This window comes from Falco naumanni, chromosome 3 (assembly GCF_017639655.2).
Source record: "Falco naumanni isolate bFalNau1 chromosome 3, bFalNau1.pat, whole genome shotgun sequence".
Taxonomy (NCBI): Eukaryota; Metazoa; Chordata; class Aves; order Falconiformes; family Falconidae; genus Falco; species Falco naumanni.
Window position 1 is genome coordinate 17,011,075 of NC_054056.1, and position 22,676 is coordinate 17,033,750.

Sequence of the window (22,676 nt, forward strand, 5' to 3'; positions counted from 1 at the left end):
CAAACCCTCCCTCTTGCCAAGCAAAGAAATGACTGCACCTGGCAGAGAGGGCAGAGAGGAGTGCTGTTCAAGTCTGCGGTCAATTGCAAGGGGGGAAGAAATAAGACCAAGAAGCCTTTCATCTGAGCAGTTAAGGCAACAAGGAGAGGGTGATGTCTCAGTGGAGCCAGGCAGGCATTGCCACGCTGCCAGCTGTGGGGCAGAGGTGCACATGGAGGGACCGAGGCTCAGACTCTGCTGGTACTCCTCACGTCCTCCTGGATGTCACTGCCCTGACAGGTGGAAATGCTCTGTCAATTCTGCTGTTTGCACAAAGTTTCTCTAAACATAGTGTTGGTCAAAGGATTTATAAACTCACTGGAGTTTCCTAAACAAGATGAGGGCTGTTTAAGTTAAACAGAAGCCACCACAAGAAAAGAAGTCTGCGTTGCAAGTGCCTGGAGAAACCTTTGCTGAGCTACTTCCCTGCAAGGCACCAGCTGGATGGCACCTTGAGCCCACAACTTGCTTCTTTTATTTCAGGGGCTCACTGGGTCAATGTTACTCTTTGCCTCCTCCCTTTCATTCATCTTCAAAAAGTTCTACCCAGTGCCTCTGCTCCACTGCATTGTACGGGGCTACAGTCACAAAGACCGTTGGCAAAACCGCAGCCTTCCTCTCTGCAGTTGCCTTGGCCCCAAAGAGCACAAGAGCACTTTACAGGTGATGCACATGACTGTGTCTGGTGACATGGGCACTGTGAGGCTGGTCAGTGAGCTCAGCCTCTTACGGAGGCGTGCCTGGGATCCCTGACAGACACAGAACACAAGTCTCTCCCAAAGGCAACTATATTAAGTTCCTTTAAAACTCGACTGAGATAATAGAATCACAGAACCATTTGGACTGGAAAAGACCTTCAAGATCATCAAGTCCAACCATTAACCCAGCACTGCCAAGCCCACCACTGAACCATGTCCTCAAGCACTGCATCCACATGTTTTTAAACACCTCCAGGGACGTTGATGCCACCGCCTCCCCGGGCAGCCTGTTCCAATCCTTGGCCACCCTTTCAGTGAAGAATTTTTTCCTAATCCCCAATCTAAACCTGCCCCGGTGCAATTTGAGGCCGTTTCCTCTTGTCCTACCACTTGCTATCTGGGAGGAGAGACCAGCCCCACCTCACTACACCCTCTTGTCAGGCAGTTGCGGAGAGCGAGAAGGTCCCCCCGAGCCCCCTCCTCTCTGCACTGAACACCCCCAGTTCCCTCAGCTACTCCACATAAATTCCTGCTGGGCTTGAACATACTCCCCCAGAAAATAAGCAGGCTTGCTGTTACCTTCCCTCCTCTGGCAACAGTGGCTCTGGAAAAACACGCCACAAGCACAGAGCCAGCCCTGGCTGGGCAGGGGCACGTGCAACCCACAGGGATGAACAAACCCAGAGTAGGGGGGTGGGAAGTGGTGTGTGCCTTTTGGCACAGCTCCTGCAGCGATGGGGGGCAGTTTACTTTGGGTGGTACCACAGAGGGGTCATCTCTCCCCTTGCCCATCCATCAGTCAGAGCAGGGTGTGCTGGACAGCTTGAGACAGCCCCTTCCTCCTCCACAACCCGCCGGCTGCTGTCGGCTTACCTGACAGAGAGAGTGAAATCTCCTGGGTTGCTCTTACTGGGTCGAGCCAGAAAGCTGCCATGGACACCTCTGGTCAGGAGCAGCTTCTCTGCCTCAATTCCGCTGATGTTGGGATGAAACCACCTGCAAAGCGCAAACATGACATTTGAAATGGCAGTTAGCCTGGGCTTGCCCTGGCTGCCTTCCCCTGCTGCCCGGGGGCAGACCCCACCTTCCTACCTGCAAGGCAGGTACAGAGCCCCAGTCCTGCCCACCCTCCTCCCCACCACCTCACGGGGCTCAGCTTCCACTCAGAAAACCCCTCCCTTCAGATGTCACCGTCGAGAAAGTCTTCTCAGACATTTCTCAAGAGAGGTCTCTTCCCAAAGGACTTTGTCCTCCTGTCCCTCAGATCAGGCAAAAGCAAGAGCCCCACACGCTTTCTGTGGCACGGGCAGGAGATTCCCTCTCAGGAGGAAACCACTGGCTGAGAAAACAGCTTTGACTTTTCTGGGTCTGGGTCTGATCCTGGCCAGCTGCTTCCCACCCTGCCAGGCTCATGCCCTTGGAGCTGCCACGTTGCTGGCAGATGAACTGGGCCCAAGAAAAGACCTGCATCCCTGAGGGTGCTTAAAGAAATGCCTGAAGGGTTTCCTGGCATGTGTCACAACAGGAAAAAAGAAAAAACCAGAAAAAGCTCTAATATCAAGGACCCTAAAGCTCTTGTTCTCCTCAGGGAGAACACAAGCCTCAGGACTTTGGTCTCTCCCATTTCAAGTTTGTTAGGAAGAGGGGATGCTCAGAGCTGGAGAGCAGGCGGCTTTGCTTTGATGCTCCGTGCGGGAAGGAAAGGCGCGCTCTGGTCTGCAACACGCTGCAGCAGCAACAAGCCTGTGTGCTGCCAAAGGATTTCTCAAGCACTGGTGCAAACGCAAGGGCAAGAGCATGTTCCCAGGTCTCCCTCTCTGCCCTGCCCACCGAAGGTAACAAGTCTGCTCCAGCCTCAGCTAAGGCAGCTTTGACTCTTCAACTTCAAGTGAAGCAGCCGCTTTTAAACTCGTAATTAGTCATAGCCCAAGCTGTGGTGCTGCAGCCACCTTTCCCAAGAGCAGAGAGGAAAACGACCCCAGCTGCACAACTGCTGGGTCAAAAGCAAAGTTCTCTGCAGGGGACCGGCGCGCAGCCAGGGGAGCAGCAGCAAAGGGAACGCTGCTGGAAAGCAACAGCGCGGTCGGTGCGCACGGGCAGCAGGGCATCATCGAAAACGGACAGGCAGACAGCTCACCCTAAGGGGAAAAACGTTTCATCATATCGTGAGCTACTTTATCACAATCCTTGTATTTTAAGTGTCACCCTACTGACCTCATTTCTGATGCTATCAGTCTTGATCAAGTTTTCTTGATGGAACTGCAAGACTCGGTGTTTCCCCAGGCTTTAATGCCTACTAAATATGCATACTAGACCAATGATTCCCCATGTGGTACCAGCTTTACGGTTCGATCTTTCAGAAGCTGCTGAAAATCCACTTTCTAAATGCCAGGCTATTTTGAGAAATCTCACAAGTCACACAAAGAGCACTCCAAACAGAGTCACTCCATTCTGAAAGTATTGCTCAGTTTTAGAGCGTGCCAGGAGACATTTCTGCATGGGACTGCTGTAATATTTTTCGTGAGCAAAGAGGAGGACACGAGCCACAACTAACTCTGTATGACAACAAAGCTAGCTTATTGAGGGTTTCTGGCCAGCACCAACTGCAAGAGAAGAAGCTGCACACTCAAAACTCCCTTCAGAGTAAAAGGGCGATGTTGTAAGGGTTCCTGCATAGGCAGACAAAACCGCTGCACCGCTCTGAACCAAACGGCCCAGAACTGCAAAGCTTAGTTTTACCAGCAAAGTGAAATGTGGGTTCTCAAGAGGAGCATATCTGGAAACATTTAGTAAGCTAATTTCTTGTATACAGCTGACTGTGGATCAGATTAGCCAACACACTGTCCCCCACAAAGGGCTTGCGAGTTTATCTCGATTTCTGCAGAGAAATGTGTAACCCAGCATCTCGCTGAGTGCCTGCGTTAGGAAATACACCCAAAGACTAAACCTACAACCATAAGCACAGGCACACTCATTAGAATGTGTTTGTCCCCGAAATACACAGAGAAAAGGTCAAGAAATGTCACCATCTCCTCCACAATTTGGGATTTCCTCCCTCCCACCGCAAGCTAAACAGTTTTGATTAAAGATCCTTGAATTCTGGAGGAGGAGAGGTCTGTTAGGGAAGGGCCATGGAAACAGATGGTAAACAGGAATCCCAGCATTTCCAAGCCTTATATTCCTGACATCCCAAGAGTGACACGCTTTCATAAATCCACTGTCCGCTGGGCCAGCACTTAACCGTGCCGCAAAACTGCTACTGGCACAGCAATGAATGCCTCTAATGGAGCTTAATGGAGCTCAGGGACAACGCAAAGCTGCCAAAGGCCACACATAACGTTTCCACTGAATGCCTAATGGCAATAAAACCAGCACAATATTGCTAGCCAGAATGCAGTAGGAAATACCTAAGGAAACATCTCTGGTAGAAGTGGGATGAGAGCTCCTGCAGGCACGTACCCCTGGCTGCGAGCACACAGCAGTTCTGAGTATCTCAGTCAGTGTAACAGCAGCACCTGCCCAGGGGTGTGCACCCCTCAAAGGCTGCCCTGACACCTCCCCTCATCCCCCTGTCACTCAAGGCTCCCCCATAAATACTTGCTGTCCTGGGATGTGGTACCTCAGCCAGAGCCAGACCTGTGTGATGCTGAGAACTTTGTGTAGGCTGTCAGCGTCAGGGAGAGGGCAGAGGTGCTGGGGCTGTAAATCTTCCAGCATCTGAGACACTCTGCTCCCACAAGGAAGGTGGCAACAGAAACAAAAGGACCTTATGTCCAACATCCCTCCAAGTGGAAGGATGAGTGCTTTGGAAGGGAGGACCACAACCCTCTTCCTTTTCCACTGCAACAGCTGTTGACCACAGCTACAAAATCAGTTTGCATCAGCCCCTTTTCAGCATCCTTTTTCTCGGTGAAATACTGAGAGGGAATAGCAGAGGCCACTTACTCTGCAAACACTCAGCAGTAGGAGAGCACTGTAAAACAAGACAGGGAAGGAGTACACTGGGGGCGAATCTGGGGCTCTGTCAACTTTGATGTTGTCTCTGTGTCACTAAAGAGAAAACTAAATGCTAAACGCCCTCTCCCTTAATGACTCCCGCTGCTTGGACAGGAACCAATTCATACATGCATACACGGACAGATTGTTATTTAGCTTGGAAGAAGCACAAACAATGAGCTGAGGAGAAAACCTTTGCAGCCCCCATGAACAGAAGAGTGAGGAAAGGCTATTTCCCAATTCAGCATTGAAAAAAAGATAAGAATGAAAAAAAAGGGGAAAAGCCCTCTTCAAGCATAGGCACCTCTCCCATGGATTTCCAGAACAAAGCAAACCTCCTCGCACAGCTCATCTTCGGAGGGCCGCATGTGGATGGGAGCGTATTGCTTGGCACTACTGCACACAGTCCGCCTTCTTGAGCCAGGGAAGAGGCTACAGGCCTGTCGCAGGGTATTCTCAAATTCAAGGTAGTCTCCATTTGGGAATTCTGGTCCCGAAACTGAGCACTTGCTCCCCAGAGGCTTTTCTGCCTGGACTACATAAGAATTTGCAAAATCCAGGAGGTTTGTTGCAGCGCACATCCTCAACCCCTCGGGCAACTCAGAGAGGTCCAAATAACTCAGCCCCCACCCCTCCCACTCGCAGGCGATTCTGGCACACCTACTTCCACATCCCAGCTCGCTCCCTGTTCCTGTAACAGTGGAAGAAAAAACAACAGCAAAACCAGCCAAAACTGAACTTAAGGATCTTTGGTTCGTGGGGGTTGCCCCATCCTACTCGTGTACACCAAGAGCCTTCTCTAAAGCTCTCTGCTTTTTCATCCTGTGGGTGAAGGCACAAGTGCCACGGCCACCGCAGAGCCCAAGGTGCTTTTGTCAATACAGCTTGTTTTTCCCCTGGCCTGCAGCAAGCCGTACGTGCAGAAGGCATCTTTAGAGCTGTTTTTCACAATGTTTTTTACTGGAGTACATTTGTTGGTAAGCAAAACCAACCCACAACAGAGCAGACGAGAAGAAAGCACCAGCCCACACATCTCTCACTAAATGGCAACACTAAAATGTGCAAAGAGCCTTCGACAGCCCCACCGCCTGCAAGCTGCAGCCGTGCATCAGAGGAGCAAGCACCACTCACTCACAGGGGAGCCCTGGGCTTTGGGTCACATCTTCTGGACTCACAGATTGTTTACAGGAAGATCTGCAATGTTTTGTGAAAGAAAGCAAAGGAAGAGAACCCAAACTAGATCCCCAGCAGACCCAAACTAGATCTCCAGCACAGCAGGGGAGAAAACGTGCATTGTTACTATACCGTCACTGTTTTGACGTCAGCAAACTGCATTATTGTGCAGTAGGTCATTCAAGTCACCGCTCGATTTTTAGTGTTATTGCAGAACTGAGTCAATCCTAAAGAACTGCTTCAAGTAAGAGTGGGGATCTAGCAACTCTTCAACTCTACCGCTACAACCAAACATACAGTCTACTTTGGGCAATACTCCTTCCCTGAAGAGAAATGCATTTCCCTTCCATCGTTCAATCCAGCTAAAATCAAACTTAAATTAAAAAAGCCACCCATAAGTGCCTTTCAGGAACCAAAGCTACAGAAAGAAATTTATTAAAATAAAGAGAGAAAAGGGAGGGACTTGCATGTAGTGTTATCCCCAGCACAGGCTAACAGAAAGACAGCGTTTGGGCTGCCGGGAGGGACCCTGCAGAGCGGGAGGGGGCTCTGTGTCGGGCTGGGGCCAGGCTGGCCAGTGCACCAGAGAACGTTCATGCTTCTGCATGTTCAGAAGCAGAAAGGTCCAGCAGCCATGAGGCCACCAGAAAGCCTGCCGTGAGAAACCCAGCACGGCTGAGGGTGCCGCGGGGGTGGCAGTCGCTGACGTGGCATGCCCTCAACACCATCTTCCTTGCGGGGAGCCCCTCGGAACACCAGCCCCAGCTCTGAACTCCTCCAGCAGCACCAGCTCTTCGCCAGCTCCGGCAGCCTGCAGCTGGCCCGCGTCCAGCAGCTCCCACCGCCCGAAAGCCTCGTGCGTGCTGATGGATGGACCGCTCGAGCGCCCCAGCCAGCATGGGCAGATCTGGGTGCGGGGCTGACAGAGGCAGATCAGCTTCGCCGGCTGAGATTTACCCACTTACACAAAAGGGCAAACCTTAGGTAGATGCCAGCTGTCCCTCGCCTGTGCTCTGCAAAAAACTCTGACCGATGCAATGGCTACAGGCCCTTCCTGAGACCCTGTGGGTACGAAGATAGCGACGGTGGTGACACAGCCCCCCAGGCCCAGGGAAATCAGATACAGGGACCTCTGGCTTCAAGCAGGCCCCTGGGTGGGAGCAACATTCCAACAGAAGCTCTGGAAAAGCAAACCTTTCTCCGTGTTAAAAGTTATCAAACAATTTCTCTTTAATTACTAAAGAGTCATCGTTTCCATACAGTATTACTCATTTCCTCTGTAACATGAGCAGGAATGCTTTCTTCTGCTGGAATGCATCCTTGTGCCCCTGTCTTGGGATAAAACAGAACAAATAGTTGAGCAACACCGTTACACCCTCAGAAATCTATAAAACAAGGCACTTGTAAAAGCCTAGCTGGGAATGCCAGTGTTCTAAGCAGCTCCAGCAAACGTCCCATAGATAAAAAGCATCATACCTGAAACGATACTTCTGAAATGATTCAGAGGCCACTGAATGCGGCACTGGGGAAGCAGGGTGCCAGCATCCAGACCCACCAGCAGATGAACTCTTGAAAATGACTGTCTGAGGTATAACAGAGGGATACAGGTCCCAGCTAATGCTTACAGGGCTAACCTATGGGTAAACAATGAAGTTCCTAAGTGAGGCCCCAAAGGAGATGGAAGCACGTTACTCCAGGTCAGCACCTTTCCTTTTTCCCTCCTCTCATACAGCTCATGGAAGGCACAAAGCGCACCTCATGCAGAAGAGAAAGCTGCCAAGGAACACGCTGGCTGCTGAGACTCACAGACCAGCAGACCCAGGATGGTTACCCCAGGACACTGCCCAAACGAAAGCCAGAGCCACCCCCAAAGACCTGAAAGCAGCTGCCGCAGGACTTGGAAACCGCGTGTGCCCAGGGCTTCACCGCACTTATTCCTGGGCACCCCGGAGAAGCCACCCCCAGGCACACAGCTACTGCAGCTCCCGTACTGCCCGCATCTGAAAGCTGATTTAGTCCAACGCCAGCAAGAGAATCTAGAGCATTTGTAAGGGTAAATTATTATTTTTTTTAAGCTTAGAGAGGATCAAAGCAAATGTGGCTCAAGAGACAACGCCTACGCACTTCGTGTGTGGTTAGCACTGTTTGGTTCAACACAAACTCCAACCCAGCAAGCTGAGGTGGTTCAAGAAACTGGAAAACACAGAGGAGGGGACCAATCGCCACCAGACTTCCCTTCTGCTACACTGCAGCCTCCCAGCACTAGCCAGGAGCAAGGGTCAGCGCTCAAAGCAGAGGCCGTCGATACAGGGCACAGGGACCCCCAGGTTCCCCAGCCAGAGCCCCCTCGCCTCCCACCGCAGTGAAGGAAGGGCAGGATGTGAACCCTGCCCTTGGAAGCCACCAGGCAAATAAACAACTGAAGCTTCTTCCAGCAGAGAAATGAGGAGGCTGACCTGTGACAGCAGGCGTAAATTGGGGCAATGCAGCGTTTGCAAGACTTCAGTTTCCTATTCACCAAATGGGAAGAAGTCTTCGGAGCTGCTTAAAGGACCCAGACGCTTACACATTTAAAGAGAATATAAAGATCCATCAGTTTGTTCTTGTGCTTGCACACAGCAGAAACACTCCTCTCAGCGCCGAACAGCAAAGGACACACACCAGCTGAGCTCCCACAGAATAGCTGAAGCAAAAGCGAGGCCGAGACAGCCACAGAAGCAATTCCCTCTCTGTAAGGCTATCAAATCCATGGAATGGAACCAACAGAATCATAGAATAGAATCATCAAATCATTTAGGTTGGAAAAGACCTCTGAGATCATTGAAGCCAACCATAAACCCAACACTGCCAAGTCCACCACTAAACCAGGTCCCTATGTGCCACAAGCTTCTGGGTGGCGCGAACACTGCTGTCCTGTCCCTGCGAGAGACCTCTGCTACGGAGGAGGAGGAGCACCCATGCATCAGGGTCCTGGCTTGGAGAACAGAGGAGCCTCAAAAGGGAGGCAGGCTTATACTGGGACTGCGACCCTGCTGCCTCTGGGAACGGCAAGGCGCCACAGCACAGTTTGCTCTCTGCAGCCGGCCTGTGGCCGGGGAATACCATGGCCACGCTCTCAGCCAGGTTGCTCTGGCCTCCCAGCTGCCTGGCCACTTGGCCACCCCGGTTATGGGAGGAGACCCAGAGCCAACTAATATTTAGACCCACTTGTCAAGAGTGCTATCTGCTGAAGGGACTGCTATGCGTCACGCTCACTGGTTTCCAAGAGGAATGAAAAAGGCATCCCTCACTTGAATGTTTGGAGTTTTCTGCAGATACGGTTTGGGATCGGCAGCAGCTACAGCATCGCAGCGATCCAAAGGGCAGCGGGAACTTGCTTGTGTGAGCGGGGTGCTCCCCACAGACCGCCTGGGGTGAAGCTGACAAGGAAGCCTGTACTGTGAGACACCAGCAGCAGACCACATGCTGCCAGCAGCTCTTCAGCTTATAAACCCCTCAGGCTGCAAAAGGAAGAGTAAACCTCCTAGAAACCACTCAGGACCCCATGTAAAACAGAAAGCATCCAGAGTGTCAGTAGTGCTAACTTCAAGCATCGAACAATGTGGTTAGATTTGGAGTGTAGGGTTTGACATAGAAAACAGTAAAAGCACGGCTGTATTCTCCTCATTAGAAGACACTCAGGGTCACCCTATCCAAGCTTTTCTCTGGATTCACCAGGGCTTAAGGTTTGCTCTGCTCAGTACTGTTCTGATACTTGCTGGATACAAGTGGCGACTCCGAGAAAGGTGCTTCATTTGCAGCAGGACCAGCAACAGTGCACCACATGGTGATGCCGACACAGACCTGCCTGTGGGACGTCGCTAAGCAAAGATGCTAAAACATTGACTGTCAGCAAAAATCCACAGCAAAGTGCTTGCATAGCATGGCATGGCACTTCCCAGGCCATCGGGCAGATTTTCCTAAAAAGATGGAAATAAGCAACTCCACGTTAGCTGAGGGAGAGGTCATACTTGTCCTGTGACATTAAGGCTTTATTTAGCATACTGTGCATTTACTGTTCAGCAAGGCTGCTGTTGGTTTGAAGATGTTTCCATGCTGGATTATTAGCATTCACACCTTCACTGAAAGCTGCTCTACACAGACATGGCTGCATATAAAGCACTTCTCAAACCTGACGGAGCTGCAGCCGCCTCCTTTGTTGGTTCTAGTCTGGTTCAATTCAAATCCCATCAGAAGACTCATTATACCAAGCACAGCCTCAAGGGAGTGTATTAAATAAATATACCCTGCACATCTATGCAGTTCTACCTACAGGTAAATATTTTCATTTTCCAGAAGCAATTAGCATCACAACAGCTAACCATGCCAGTGCACGTCATCTAATATCCCCCAAGACTTTCGTAAATAACTTCAAAACAAACTAACAAAAAATCCTTACTACATTTCTAAGTCAGCATACCTGTTTCCACAGCAGGTACAGGAGTCTGCATTGCATTCTCTGGGGTGCAACAGTCACTTCTATGGAAACCGGCTTGCTTCCCCAAATATTTTACACAGCATTTTCCTAATGGATCTCACACTACGGTGAGAATAGTTAACGACTTTCTCTGAGAAGGTACATGTCTTATTTTCACCAAATTCCAGTAGAATCTAGATGTCTAACGTCCTCTGGCTCATTTAAAGGGCCCAACTTTTGCACAAACCAAATTCTCACCACCAGCATAAACAGCCAACTCAAAGCAAACAAGGTGTTCATGCAGAAGGTCTGGCCTCTCTCCACTGCCATTTACTCCAACGCTTAAGGAACAGCACAAGCAACAGCAAGTAGCAGATGGACTGGTTACTGAGGCCCTGAACCTGCACAGAGGTTGGCGAGATTGCTCCCAACAAGCAGATTTGGAGTTTCCAGCCAGTTCTCAAATTGCCTTAGAAAGAAGATGATGCTCCAGCCTTCCCCAGCCTCCCCGATCACCCCACAGGCCGGGCAGAGGCCTCCAAGCCACTCCATACCCCTCTGCCGACAGGGCTGGACACCCAAAAACTCCAGTGATAAATCTGGGACAGACAGGCACAGAAGCTTGGGTCAACCTGTACTTCACGTGGCATCACTGAAGTCACCTGGTTCTTGACAAACCCTCCAATAAAAGAAACACAGGCTCTCACAGTACAAGAGCAGGTAAGCAGGGTAAAACCCTGCCATGCTTCTGACATGAGTAACCAACTTCCCAACTGACCTGTCGAGAAGAGAGCAGCATTAAGTAGCAAGGATGAAAAGGTGTGCAGGGTTGGAAGAGACTGGAGACCTTTCTTTGCTGCACAGCAGAAGTCAGGCTCTCACTTCAGGAGGGGCAGATCAGTAGTTTCTGCAGGCAAACTCTGGCTATTCGCAGGGTTTTGTAGACTCCTCTTTTAAGCTGCTGATGTGCCCCACTGGATTTGATACCACAAGGAAGAGCAGACGCTAGAACTCCTTTTGTGTGCAGTGGCCAGCCTAGGCTGAGGATGCACACACGTTTCACACCAGCCCCACCTCCTTCAGCAAGGCCAGGTTTCCATTAACATCTGTGAAAACAGCCAGGGTTTTGCTTAGGTTTTTGTTTTTTTTTTTCCCCTGTTCAATTTTCAAGGCGTATGGTTAGTGAACATGTGTGCACAGAGGGACTTCCCCAGAGAAAACACAAGCAGAGCACCATATGGGGGAGAAGAGCTGAGACAAAGTACCCCAGCAGGTACATGCTCAGCGATGTGATGGTGGGCACGGGCAGCTTTGGGGTGCCGATCAGCCTAACTGCGCATTACACGTGGCCAGGGCGCTGCAGAACTCTTCTGCCAGGCTCAGGTCAAAGAGGGTCTCACCAAAGCAGCACGAGAGCCACAGACATGAAACCAGGCGCCCTGGTCCTGCATACCAGAGCCCAGGCTGCTAGCCCACTGGCAAGCCCCAGTGAAGCCCCTGGTGCTGTTTCTAACAGCTAGCAACGCAGCCGTGAAGGGTGACCAGCACCGCCCAGGCACCATGCCTCACTCCACCGCTGGAGCTGCTGCAGGGGCTGCTCAGAGCCCCTGGCCACTCACTGCCCACCCGAACCCCTGGGGGAAGCCCTCCCGCCAGCTCTCCGGAGAGCCACGCTCCCTTCCCAGCAAGCCGCTGCCTTTTCAGCAGCTTTTGAAGCCTGCTAGCGCATCAGAGCTCAAAGCAAAGGCAACTTCCCCGTTCCGTTCAGTGGTCTCTGGGCCAGTCCCTCCTGAGACCACCCCCAGCCCGCCGCTCTTGTGTGGAATGTGCCGCTCGTGCTGGCACAGAGTGGGCATCAAACAGCCTGGGCTGCAGCAACGGAAACCTCAAACCGACATCTCTGCCCATCAGGTGCTGGCCTCCCTGAAAGGCAAGGCAGAGCCGCAGCCCACCTAACTAACGCCTCTTTACATCACATTCAAAGAGGGGTTTTAATTCACCACCCACGTTTCAGTTTGAAACTCAAATAGTACAGCCAGAAATGGTTTCATGTACAGCTCTTCACTTTTCCATAAATGTCACTTTCAAGGCAGTGCACTGGGCAGACTGGTTTCAGTCAAAGCAACTGGTTTTAGCAAGGGATTAGCAGTGGCCTCTGACTACACGGGTGAGATCGGGTTTATGACTTTGTCATTTCACTGCAGCTTCAGTCCTGTCCCTGGAGGAAGGTGGCTGGACAGACCCGCAGCTGCCACCCTGGGGGAGGGGGTGGCTTTTGCTGAAACAGGAAGAGGAGAGTACACATACAAAACTCAGAAACAGCAGTAAAAGCACTCCAGGAGCTCTTTGCTGCAGGCCTTACGAAAACAGGAGCAGGCAACACCCTCCTGGCAGGGAGCTGGTGCAGACAATTTCCATTTACTGGCTCTGGAACCTCAGCTGGCATTAATTGTTAATTAATATAAATTCACATCTGTCCTATCTCCCTGACACATGCAAGACTCTGCACTCATCTACTCCCTATGATTCAGTCCCTGCATCTAAATTATTCTAGTCCATGCTTGCCATTGGCACATCTTCCTCTTTTCACATGCTGTCCCATTCATTTACCTTCTGAGCCACCCCCACCATCTCCCCCACCTCCTGAAAGCCGCGGTACATTCATGATCTGTCACAGTCTCTTAGCAAATGGTTTCAAGTTGATTCAGTATCTAAAGCAATGATTTTGCCTAAGAAACTAGATAGCTTGTTAAATACGGCTGACATCAGAACAGAGAAATCACTCCAAGAACAAATACCACAAAAAACTCCTGTCACATAAATAGCAGCCAGTTAAGGCTACGCATCAGTCCCCCTGCCTGGGATGGATGCACAGGCAAACATCATCCGGGGGACCTGGCATCTCTCTGTGGTCCCAGATTCTCTGCTTTGCAAAGGCTGCAAGGGTTCACACTGCTTCACTGTTTTAGTGTGAAACTGTTAAAATTAGCATTTTGACTGATGCTCTTTCCACTTCAGAAACAGACCCCACTCTTTTCTCATAACTCACCAACACAAACCAAAGCACACAGCACAGTATGCCCCCCTCCACCTCTGAAGCCAGTGACCGGCCATTTACCCCCAGAGATGTAGCAGCTACACCGTCCGTGCCAGCACTGCTCCAGCTGTGTCCAGGAACAATGCTCCCTTAGACACAGCCTGGACCAATAAAGGTGTAACCAAGTCCTCTGAGCTGCCTTCAGGTTTAAAGCCTGCAGTGACAAGCGCAGCCACAGAAGCCCTTCATTCAAGCACATTAAGGCACTTCCACATCTTAACTCGCTTTACAGCACAAAAAGCTTTAACACGCTTTTTACACACTCAGGATGGGGAGCAAAGCCCCACTGTGACAGGTACTACAGAAAGCTCTCAGAGGGCCATCCCTGCAACAGCATCTCATGATGCGAAGTCTGGGAAGAGCAGCGTGGGAGAGGCCAGAAGTAGTGTGGCTTGCTGAAGTTTACCCAGCGAGATCAGGACTAGGACTGGCGCTTCACACTCTATTAAATGCAGCCTCCAAGCTGGGCCTGATTTCCATTAAGGTTGATCCGCCTGGAAGGACAAAAGCCTGAGAAGGACCCGAAGCTTGCAGGCTGACTAGTGACTGCCAGTGGCATCTGGCAGTGACCCCTGTGCTCCCCACGGCTCCCTCAGCCTGGGCTCCACCGCCGACTGCCCGCTCGCTGAAAGCACCTCTGCCCCGCGCAGCCCAGAGCACGAGCACGGGGGAAAAGAAGAGTCTGTGAGTACAAGCTCACTTCTCTAAAAAGGCTAAAGATCTAAGATGTGAAGAGTCAAAAATGCAATCACACGGTCACCTGTTACCTCTCTGGGGAAACCCATGACTATTAATCAGGTCATCGGCTCAAAAATAGCAATTTCCACAAGAAAAGCCAGAACTGCAAATGCAGACCTTCCCTTCGTGGCAAGTACTTCACAGTGCACCGGCACATGGGTTTCACTGTCTGTGTCAAGAAGCCTGGGTGAACTTTACAGACAAAAGGTCATATTCATACCCTTCTCACTAGATACCCAGTGTGACAGCCTTGCTAAAAGGAGGGGGCGGGGAGGGGGGGGGGAAGAGGGATAAAGGCCTGCCACAGTCCTGTTTTCCTTTTGACCCAAGCAAGCACTTGTCAGGCAGGAGGCTGTGACACAAAGCACTTCAGCCCAGTACCCTCCTACGGACTCTCGGGGTCTGCAGAGGCTCTCTGCCCCAGCCAGCACAACGGCCGTGGGCACGGATGCCGCAGCTTGGCCGCTGCAGGCAGAACAGCCCATCAGCACATCTCTTCTGCATCCGCCTCAGCTACTCGCAGGAAAGCCATGATGACTGCCTGCTGACAGCTCAGCCAGGGCCTCTGGCACACAAGCTGCCCCATTTCTGACACTGATTTAGTCACACACCTGTTCCAGCGACACTTCTATCTGGATCTTTCAGCTCTAGTTTGAGAGGCACGGCTCACCCTGCCTTCAGGAGAGATGGAGGAAGATCTGCAGGTCTAAAGGGGCGGACAGCTCACGGGAGATGCCGATTTCACAGCTACTAGTCTCAGCGATCCTTCCAGCAGCCAAGGTGAGTCTCTAGGCTATATCCAAGCCGAAGTGGCTGCAGAGAGTCTGATCTCACCCCGCGCACACGTTAAGCCAGAGCATTCCACGGCTCTGCCTATCGCAGGGGCTTCCTCACAGCCCATCCCGCGCTGCCGATACGGAAAACCTCCTCCAGCATCGTGTCTTGCGCTCCCCAGATAAAGGCTCTGCAGTGACAAGGAAAGGAAGCTGGGGACAAAATTAAGATCCAGGACACAATAATACACCATTTGCAGACAAAAAGGACAGCATGCTCTGGAGGACTCAAACAAACAGTAAGGCACTAGAGCATGAGTGCGTGACCTGGCCTTCAACAGCAGCGTGAAGCGGAGTTGCATTACATGCTCACACAGGCGCACATAAAGTGTGTGAAAGAGACGGTCACCTGCCTGCCATATTGCTGTCTCCTCCTCACCCATCTCAGTGAGCAGCTGCTGCCCATTTCACTCCCACCAAGCCCAGCTCCGGTACCCTCTGGGAGCCTCAGCAGATGAGGTGCACGTACAAGAAACGGGAGGGATTATGCCTGTGTCATCCTGAAGGTCTCCCATCACTCATGGTCCACTGTTTTGCAAACACTTAGTCTAGCAGCTCCGGTCCTTAGAGCAACAGCTTGTGAACACTCAGCACATCTGTCGCTCAAGCTCTCCCCTTGCTCAAAATGCTTCCTACAACAACATCCCAGCACCCTGCGTGCTTGCTTTCTGCCAGGCTGGCTGCAGCTGCAGAACCAGCAGCTCCCGGTTTCTCTTCGGCCAGCTTGTGCAGCCAGGAGAGTCTGTCCAAAGGGTGTAAAGCCAGCATTAGGCCACAGGGGTGGTACAGGGGACGTTTACCATGCATCAGAGAAAAGTCTAACTGATCTGCTCTGCTGTGGATCAGTGCAAAGCCTGTGGCTACCATATGCAGCACGCCTAACCATAGCTGCGGAACGACACTGTGAAAGATCAGGCTTCAGCTGGTCCTCTCTAGCCACAGGATGAGATGCTTCAAACTAAGAACTGAAGTCAGGAAGGAAGGAGGAGTTGTTAGAGAGCTTGGCCTCCCACCACAAGTGCAAATTTACATTTTCACTTCCAAAATAAGATGTTACACGCTCTTGCTCGGATGCAAGAGTTCCTTCTTTAGAGCATCACAAAGTTATCTAGCCCACAAGGGCTTATCCCCATCAGTTTACATGTGTTATCAACAGACCCGTGCCAGAACACTCTGAGGACAGAGTCAAATCAGAAGGAAGGCTGTAGAAATAGTGGCATACGAGCCATAACAGACAAAGAAAATGGGCCATTTATAGAGCAGCTCCAGCCAAGTCCCAAAGCTGCTACTGTAGATGCAGCTAGTTCTAGGCAATAGCCAAGAGAAGAGCACGCCCTGTGAAAAGGTCTCCCCTACGCTCAGTTTCTCTGGGCATAGCAGAGCCCTCCTAGCATGGGCCACCAACACTGCAAGGTAGCTTTTTTTTTTTTGCAGAAAGACTACTTTCTGCACCTCAGTAGTTTCCCTTGTTCATGTTTGGAAGTGGACAATGCAGCATCTTGCAAACTTTTCCTTTTGGCCCGCGTAGCACAGTCTCTCCAGTTGCACCTGAAGGCAGATATCAGAAAGCAGCACAGGGGGTCTCCCACGGACATTTGACTCAAGAGAGTAGGAGAAACCAAGCCCCTATTCTACCTCAGGGTGCTAGGTCAGAACGGACTGCCCTACCACCACATTGCAATATGGCATTAAACCATACACCCTGTGCTTCCCCAAAAGGGCTACACAAAATTCATAACACAGCAAAGAATCCCAGCACGCTGGCATACAGCAAACCTGGCATGTTAACACCTGCCTTTGTGTGTAAATCTGTCAGTGAAGTTTCCCATTCTCGAGCACTGGAATGGGACGTAGTATTTCCACTCGTCGTACATTTGATTTTAACCCATGGCCGCCTCAAAGGTCGGTTTGGCTGCTCAGGAAATAAACTGCGCACACAAACACAGCCCCTCTGTGCTGCCAAGAATGCCTGTCAGTTATAGGATACCCACATGATTCGAGCAGAGGGGCACTGTGTAAACTTTAACTCAAATTCTATGACAAGTGCACTAAAAGCGTGGGGCAGAGACTGCAGGGTAAGCCATCCATCTGCCTTTCCTCAGAGGGTTGTCTTTGATAAAGGACAAATCCTAAACCTGCCATCTCTCCCCTCGAACCATTCACACCAGCGAAGGATTTGGCTTTCAGCCTATCACTAAAATTTCTAGCTGGTAGAAATCCAGGTGTGAAGTCGCTGGGGAGGGAAGATGACGGATTAGCACCTCTCTTTGTCATCCGCAGAGAAGAACCAATGGGACTTTGAGGAAAGACCACAAGAGGCTGGAAAGGGCATCAGTGCTACCCTGGGAAATGGTGCGTATTCCCATGGGCAGCAGAGGACTTCAGACACCAGATGCTTTTACAGATGCTCCAGCCAGGAGCTACGGCCGCTCGGCAGCTCAGCACAAGGCTGCTCTGGGAGGTCAGCAGGGCGTAAGCAGCACGCCAGGAACCGTTTGGCTTGTTAACGCTCCCCAAATGACTTTCCCACTGCTACCCCAGCCTCCACGCTGCCTGCACCCATTTAGGAGCAACTGCACATCCAACGGGTGCCTTCAGGAGCAAAACCTCTTCAAGTACCCAGCTGGTACAAGTAAGTGCCACCGACCTTGCTGTGAGTTTACAGCCTAATACCCCAAGAGCAGAGGCTCTCACTCGGACAGTTGTGGGTTTTTTTTCAAAGCAAGCATAAAAATCCCTTACTGCATTAATTTCCCCATTCAAATTCCAAATATTTGCTTATTCTGGAAATAACATCAACATTCAGCATGCTGGGTCCTCAACAGTGCACTCAGCTTTGAGGCTTGCCCCCACCTGTGGTCCACGGGTCCTCACCCTGCCCTGCCACCTGCCCCGGGCTTTGGGACCCCTCCACCCTGCACCGCCAGCCCTCGGCGTGGCGGGGGGCAGGGGGGCAGCTGCCAGCTCAGCACACGGTGTAGCACGTGGAGGCAGAGGGCAGAAAGCACAGCACGAGCCTGAAACTGCTGGGTAAAAAAAAAAAAAAAAAAAAAAAAAGACCAAAATTTTGCCTGACAGTTCTCGGTTTCCACAGAATGGGAGAGGCAGACCTGGTTTTATCGGGCCAACGTGCATTTCCACACCCAGCTATACTCACCTGCACTAGCAGGAAACCGGCAGCTGGGGCTCTTCCAAGTTGCCCAGAGGATTTACACCCATGTTCTCTTAATTAAAACAAGGTGTAGCTAAGTCCTTCAAGCTGTTTTGAAGGCATCAGCCCCAAAGGTGTGTGAGATTATTATTTTCAGCTGCAGCTTTCAAATTTTCTCATTTAATTCTCCAAAACTTGTATTTGCATCAGCCTTTTCTACTCCAAGGGTATTCCACTGACAGGCCCACCATCAACACCGAGCTACACCTTAACCTCAGCCTGAGGCCTCAAAGGTCTAATAGTAGCACAAATCTCTTTTGAACTCCCTCCGTTCATGGAAGTTTACTGGCCTGTATATTACAAAGGGTTTTGTTCTCATAAAGCAAACTTTTTTTTCACTGTCTGGCCCACCTGCCAGACAGTTGGATCATTAAAAATATGTATCACCGGCCAGCACCGAAAGTAGCCAGCTGTCGTTTAACTGACAAGCTTCCTCGTGGAGCAGAAAAGTATTTGTTTAGCTGCTTTGCTATGGTCCAGTGAAGCAGAACACACCCAAAGAAGAGACCAGAAAGGGAGAAACCCCTCACTTGTGCAACACGTGAGAGAACAGCCTTGCAGTAAGGTTAGTGCAAAAGCCTTGGGATGCTCTTGAGATACAAAGGAATGTAAACGACCAACAAGCTGTAGCAGCTTTAATCATCTGAATCCCTGCAGAGTGCTGCAGGCCAGCCCACACCCTCTGCACGCCCATGGAAGGACGGAAGGAGGGAAGGAAGGAAGGAAGGAAAACCCAAGGCATGCTCCGCATTACACTCTGTGGCAAAAAGCCATAGCCACTTGCACAATGATCCCATTGCATTTAACAACCTCAAACACTGCTTCAGCCACAGCCAGTTCCTGCCCTGGACCCATTCCCTGCACTTCCAGCAGACAGGATTGCTTTCCTTGCACACACGCTCGCTGGCTGTGCCCCCCCAGCCTGGCAAAGGGATCATTTCACACTCCCTTCCCTACTCCAAGCAGACCCCTTCACATCTGGCTGCTTTTCCAGTACGTGCCCCGTAGAATCTTCACTACCTTACAAACTGCTCTTCTGACTAAATGCCATTTCATGCAGTTCGTAGGTATTTGCAAAATTCAGCTAGAGGTGACTAGCACCTTGAAATTACAACGCTCCCACACAGGCAAGCTAGCTGTCGGTGCATGAAAGTGTGCTCAGCTAGAGACACGGCAAGGCAAACGAAGAGATAAGCGAGTAACTATTAACATAGCATTGCTAAAAAGGTAATACAAGATAAAAATCTAATAACATCACAAAACGACAAACTGCTCGCAGCAGGGGTAACTCTCCCAGACCGCAGTCAGCACCAAAAGCCTCTACAGTAATCATATAAATGAAACTGCTAACACACCATTTCCCAGTGCTGATGCCAGCACAAGGAGAAAGTTGCCATCGCCCATGTGCTGCAGAGGCACCTGAAGGGTAGTTTCCACTGGCAAATTTTGTACTTCTGCAAAGAATTTGCTAGTCTGTGGCTAGCAAGCACTGTTAATCACCATTCCCACCCTAAAAGCACCCACACCTTTGTAGGTGCCCTCTGACTGTTACTAGCTCACAACCTCCTATAGCACCAGTGGAACCTTTCTGTGCAATTTAAATGACACAGATGATCTCCGTGCCTTCTCCCCTGTGCTTCATTCCCACTCAGAAATATCAGCTTTGTTAAAAATAGAAGCTGGACGTACACCGAACAGATATCCTACCTCACCATAACTGGTCAAGGCTCCTGACCCGGCAGAGTAGGCAGAGAGAGTCGTTAGTCCACAGAAACCACGCGACAGCTCAAAAGGCAGTAAGATTCGTAGGATATGGGAGGTGGGAAGAGCTTGCTCTAGGATGCAGAAGGCAGTTTGCTGCCCGACAGGAACGTTCCAGCCTCCAGCATCCTTCAGGAGGGTTGGCCAAGGTGGTGGAGCCTGGAAAGTTTCAAGTGAAGAAGCGACAGCTAGTTATTTACCAAAAAACAGCCCAGCTTATTCTGGAAGGGAGTAGGGGTGGAGAGAAGAAAAGGAAGTCATCTCATTCTCTTATCAGTACAAAGCCAGCAACTGTGAATTGAGTGCTGAGAAGGGGACTGGGGAGGGTAACCACCACACACACATGGTACGTGACGACATCTGTCAGTTTATGGGCAGCCAAAGCTGAAGAAAGAGAAAGAACAAAGAATGGCTAATGGGCAAAGCTCTGTTCCACGGAGCTCCTGTCTCTAAACAGGACTTCCTATGGAATCATCCCCCTCCATGCAAGGCAGCAAGGCAGAGTTCTGCTCCAGACCTTCAGTGCTGAGTGACTTTGCTGAAACAGCCGTCATCACCTTCAGCACAGCTGGGAGGGGAAAGCACCAGCTCCCGGGTCCGGGCTCTGCTCCTGCCGGGAACAGGACTGCCACACTCCTTTCGGGAAAAATCTTCAAGCTACTCAGATGCCCCAAAACATCTTTGCATCCCTGCTTGCTTTTTGGGGTCTCCTAATTTCGGCTTCAAAAGCAATCCCTTCATTTGGCTCTGACTCACCTCCTCTGCCCCCCAAGCAGGGTTCATACATAACCCTTGGGCACCTTATCTCTCCGCTCCTGGGGGAAACACGCTGCCCTGCTCGCCACGTTAAGCAGCACGTAAGACAGCTGTACCTCAAGCTCAGAAATGTTTCTACACAGCCCTTCTGAGGTCGCTTTTTCTGGACGGTTGACAGGAGCGTGTAGACCACATAGCTGAAGGCGCCCGAGTTAAGAGTCCAGTCCCTTCGTTCAGGCACGGAGAGAAACAGTCACTTCCTGAGGGTGATGCAGAGCAGAACCCAGTTCCCTCTGCCCAGACAGGGCACCCATTACCACTTAGCACAGGTGCCTCAAGTTAGACAGCCCAAGCATCTCAACAGGTCCAGGTCCAGGGCTTAACGTGGAGATAGCAAGGCTTAGAGGGAGAGATAACATCTTTTATTAGATCAGATGATATAATTGGAAAACATAGGCAAGCTTTCAGGCACACAGACCTTTCCTCAGGCCATGCCTGGGCAGAAAAAACTTGTGTTCTCAGTCCTGCCAGAAACTAAAGGCGGCAGTGACAGAGGACAACTCCACTCTTCCAAACGGAGCCCCAAACCCACCAATCTCCCGCTCTTGCCTCGGCAAGCTAGGGAGGAAGACCACAACACCCAGTCCTAGCAATCCTGGGATCGTTACGGCCCTGCAACCGCATGACTGGCCAAATAGCTCACTCCTGCCTCATTCTTTAACACCCTTCTGTCACCAGCTTCATAGAGCAGGAGAAACAAGGGCTCAGAAAGCTGTCCTCCTGTGGGCTGGCAAACAACTAAATATACATCAGTCAAGGTATTAAATAGCTGGGAATGCGGCTGCCTCTGCCATCCTGAGTATTTAGTCCATTATCCCACAGACACTTAGCACAATTATGGTTGCTCTGCGGCTAGCCTTTAATGTGCCAGCGGAGCAGCTGAGGCACAGAGGGGATTAGAGATCACCAACAGTCTCAACCGCAGAGCAAAGCTGAGCACGCTGGAAGCCCTGTCTCGCTGCAGTGAGCTCGGAAATGCTGGGTGGGACTGGGGACTGCCCCGCAGAGCCCGGCTGGTCTCGAGGAGGGGGAGCAGGAGGTGAACAGAACCGAGCTCAGTCTGGTTTTAGGGTTTGCCCCCACCCAAGTGGCTCCTAGAACAAGAGCTGGACTTCCCATCCTGCTAGAGTAGGAAGAGCAGCTCTCAACCTCAAGAAGGATGCTTACTTCCAAATCAGGAGGAAAAACTAACAACCCCAGAGGGAGACTGAGAGCAACTCAGGGGTGTAACTCCTGCTAGCACAGAAAATCCAGGCAGCCCTCTGGTAGTGCCAAGCTTCCCCAGGTGCCAGATGCAGGTGGTGGGGACAGCCCTCAGAACAACACTTCACATGGGGACCTTGGAACGCTGCAGGTGGGGCAGTGAGGTGCTGAGGCTGAAATGCTTTGCTGCAGGACATGCAAAGCATCAGTGGCAGGGCAGCACTAGCACTGCACCTTCCCTTTACCCAGCGCAGGTCAGTACCCCCTCTGCAGCTCCTGCTGCGCCAGCTATGATGGGCAAAAGGGAGGCGTCCAGACTAGAGGCAGAGTTTCGATGTTTCCTAGGTTAACTGCCATAAGACATCTGCTCAGCCAGAACCTGTCATCCCTACTTTCTCATGCGAGCATTGTAGCTTCCCTGACAATGCCACCATCCTGAGCAGATGCCACCCTGTACAGCAGCCACCAAACAGCACCCCAAACGAGCAATGTTCCTGCCATAGTTTTCCCTGGATTTGGTGAGGTTTCAGCATTTGGAAACAACCTTTACTGCATCTTGGAGTGAACACAGGCAGCACACACTGCAGAGGTGTCAAAGAGTAAAAAACACCAACCGCTGCTCCCGTGCAAGCTGCCTGCCCTTGGTTCCTATGCT

The 22,676-nt window shown here is 51.1% G+C and overlaps 1 protein-coding gene across 1 annotated transcript in view; it reads right to left on the reverse strand.

Annotated features, from left to right (window-relative positions):
- LOC121085160 (tyrosine-protein phosphatase non-receptor type 11-like) overlaps positions 1 to 22,676 on the reverse strand; it is a 58,019-nt gene that overhangs the window by 21,199 nt on the left and 14,144 nt on the right. The window contains exon 2 of the mRNA XM_040587499.1: positions 1,611 to 1,733. Coding sequence (XP_040443433.1) covers positions 1,611 to 1,733 — 123 coding nt within the window. The remainder of the gene's footprint in view (positions 1 to 1,610; positions 1,734 to 22,676) is intronic.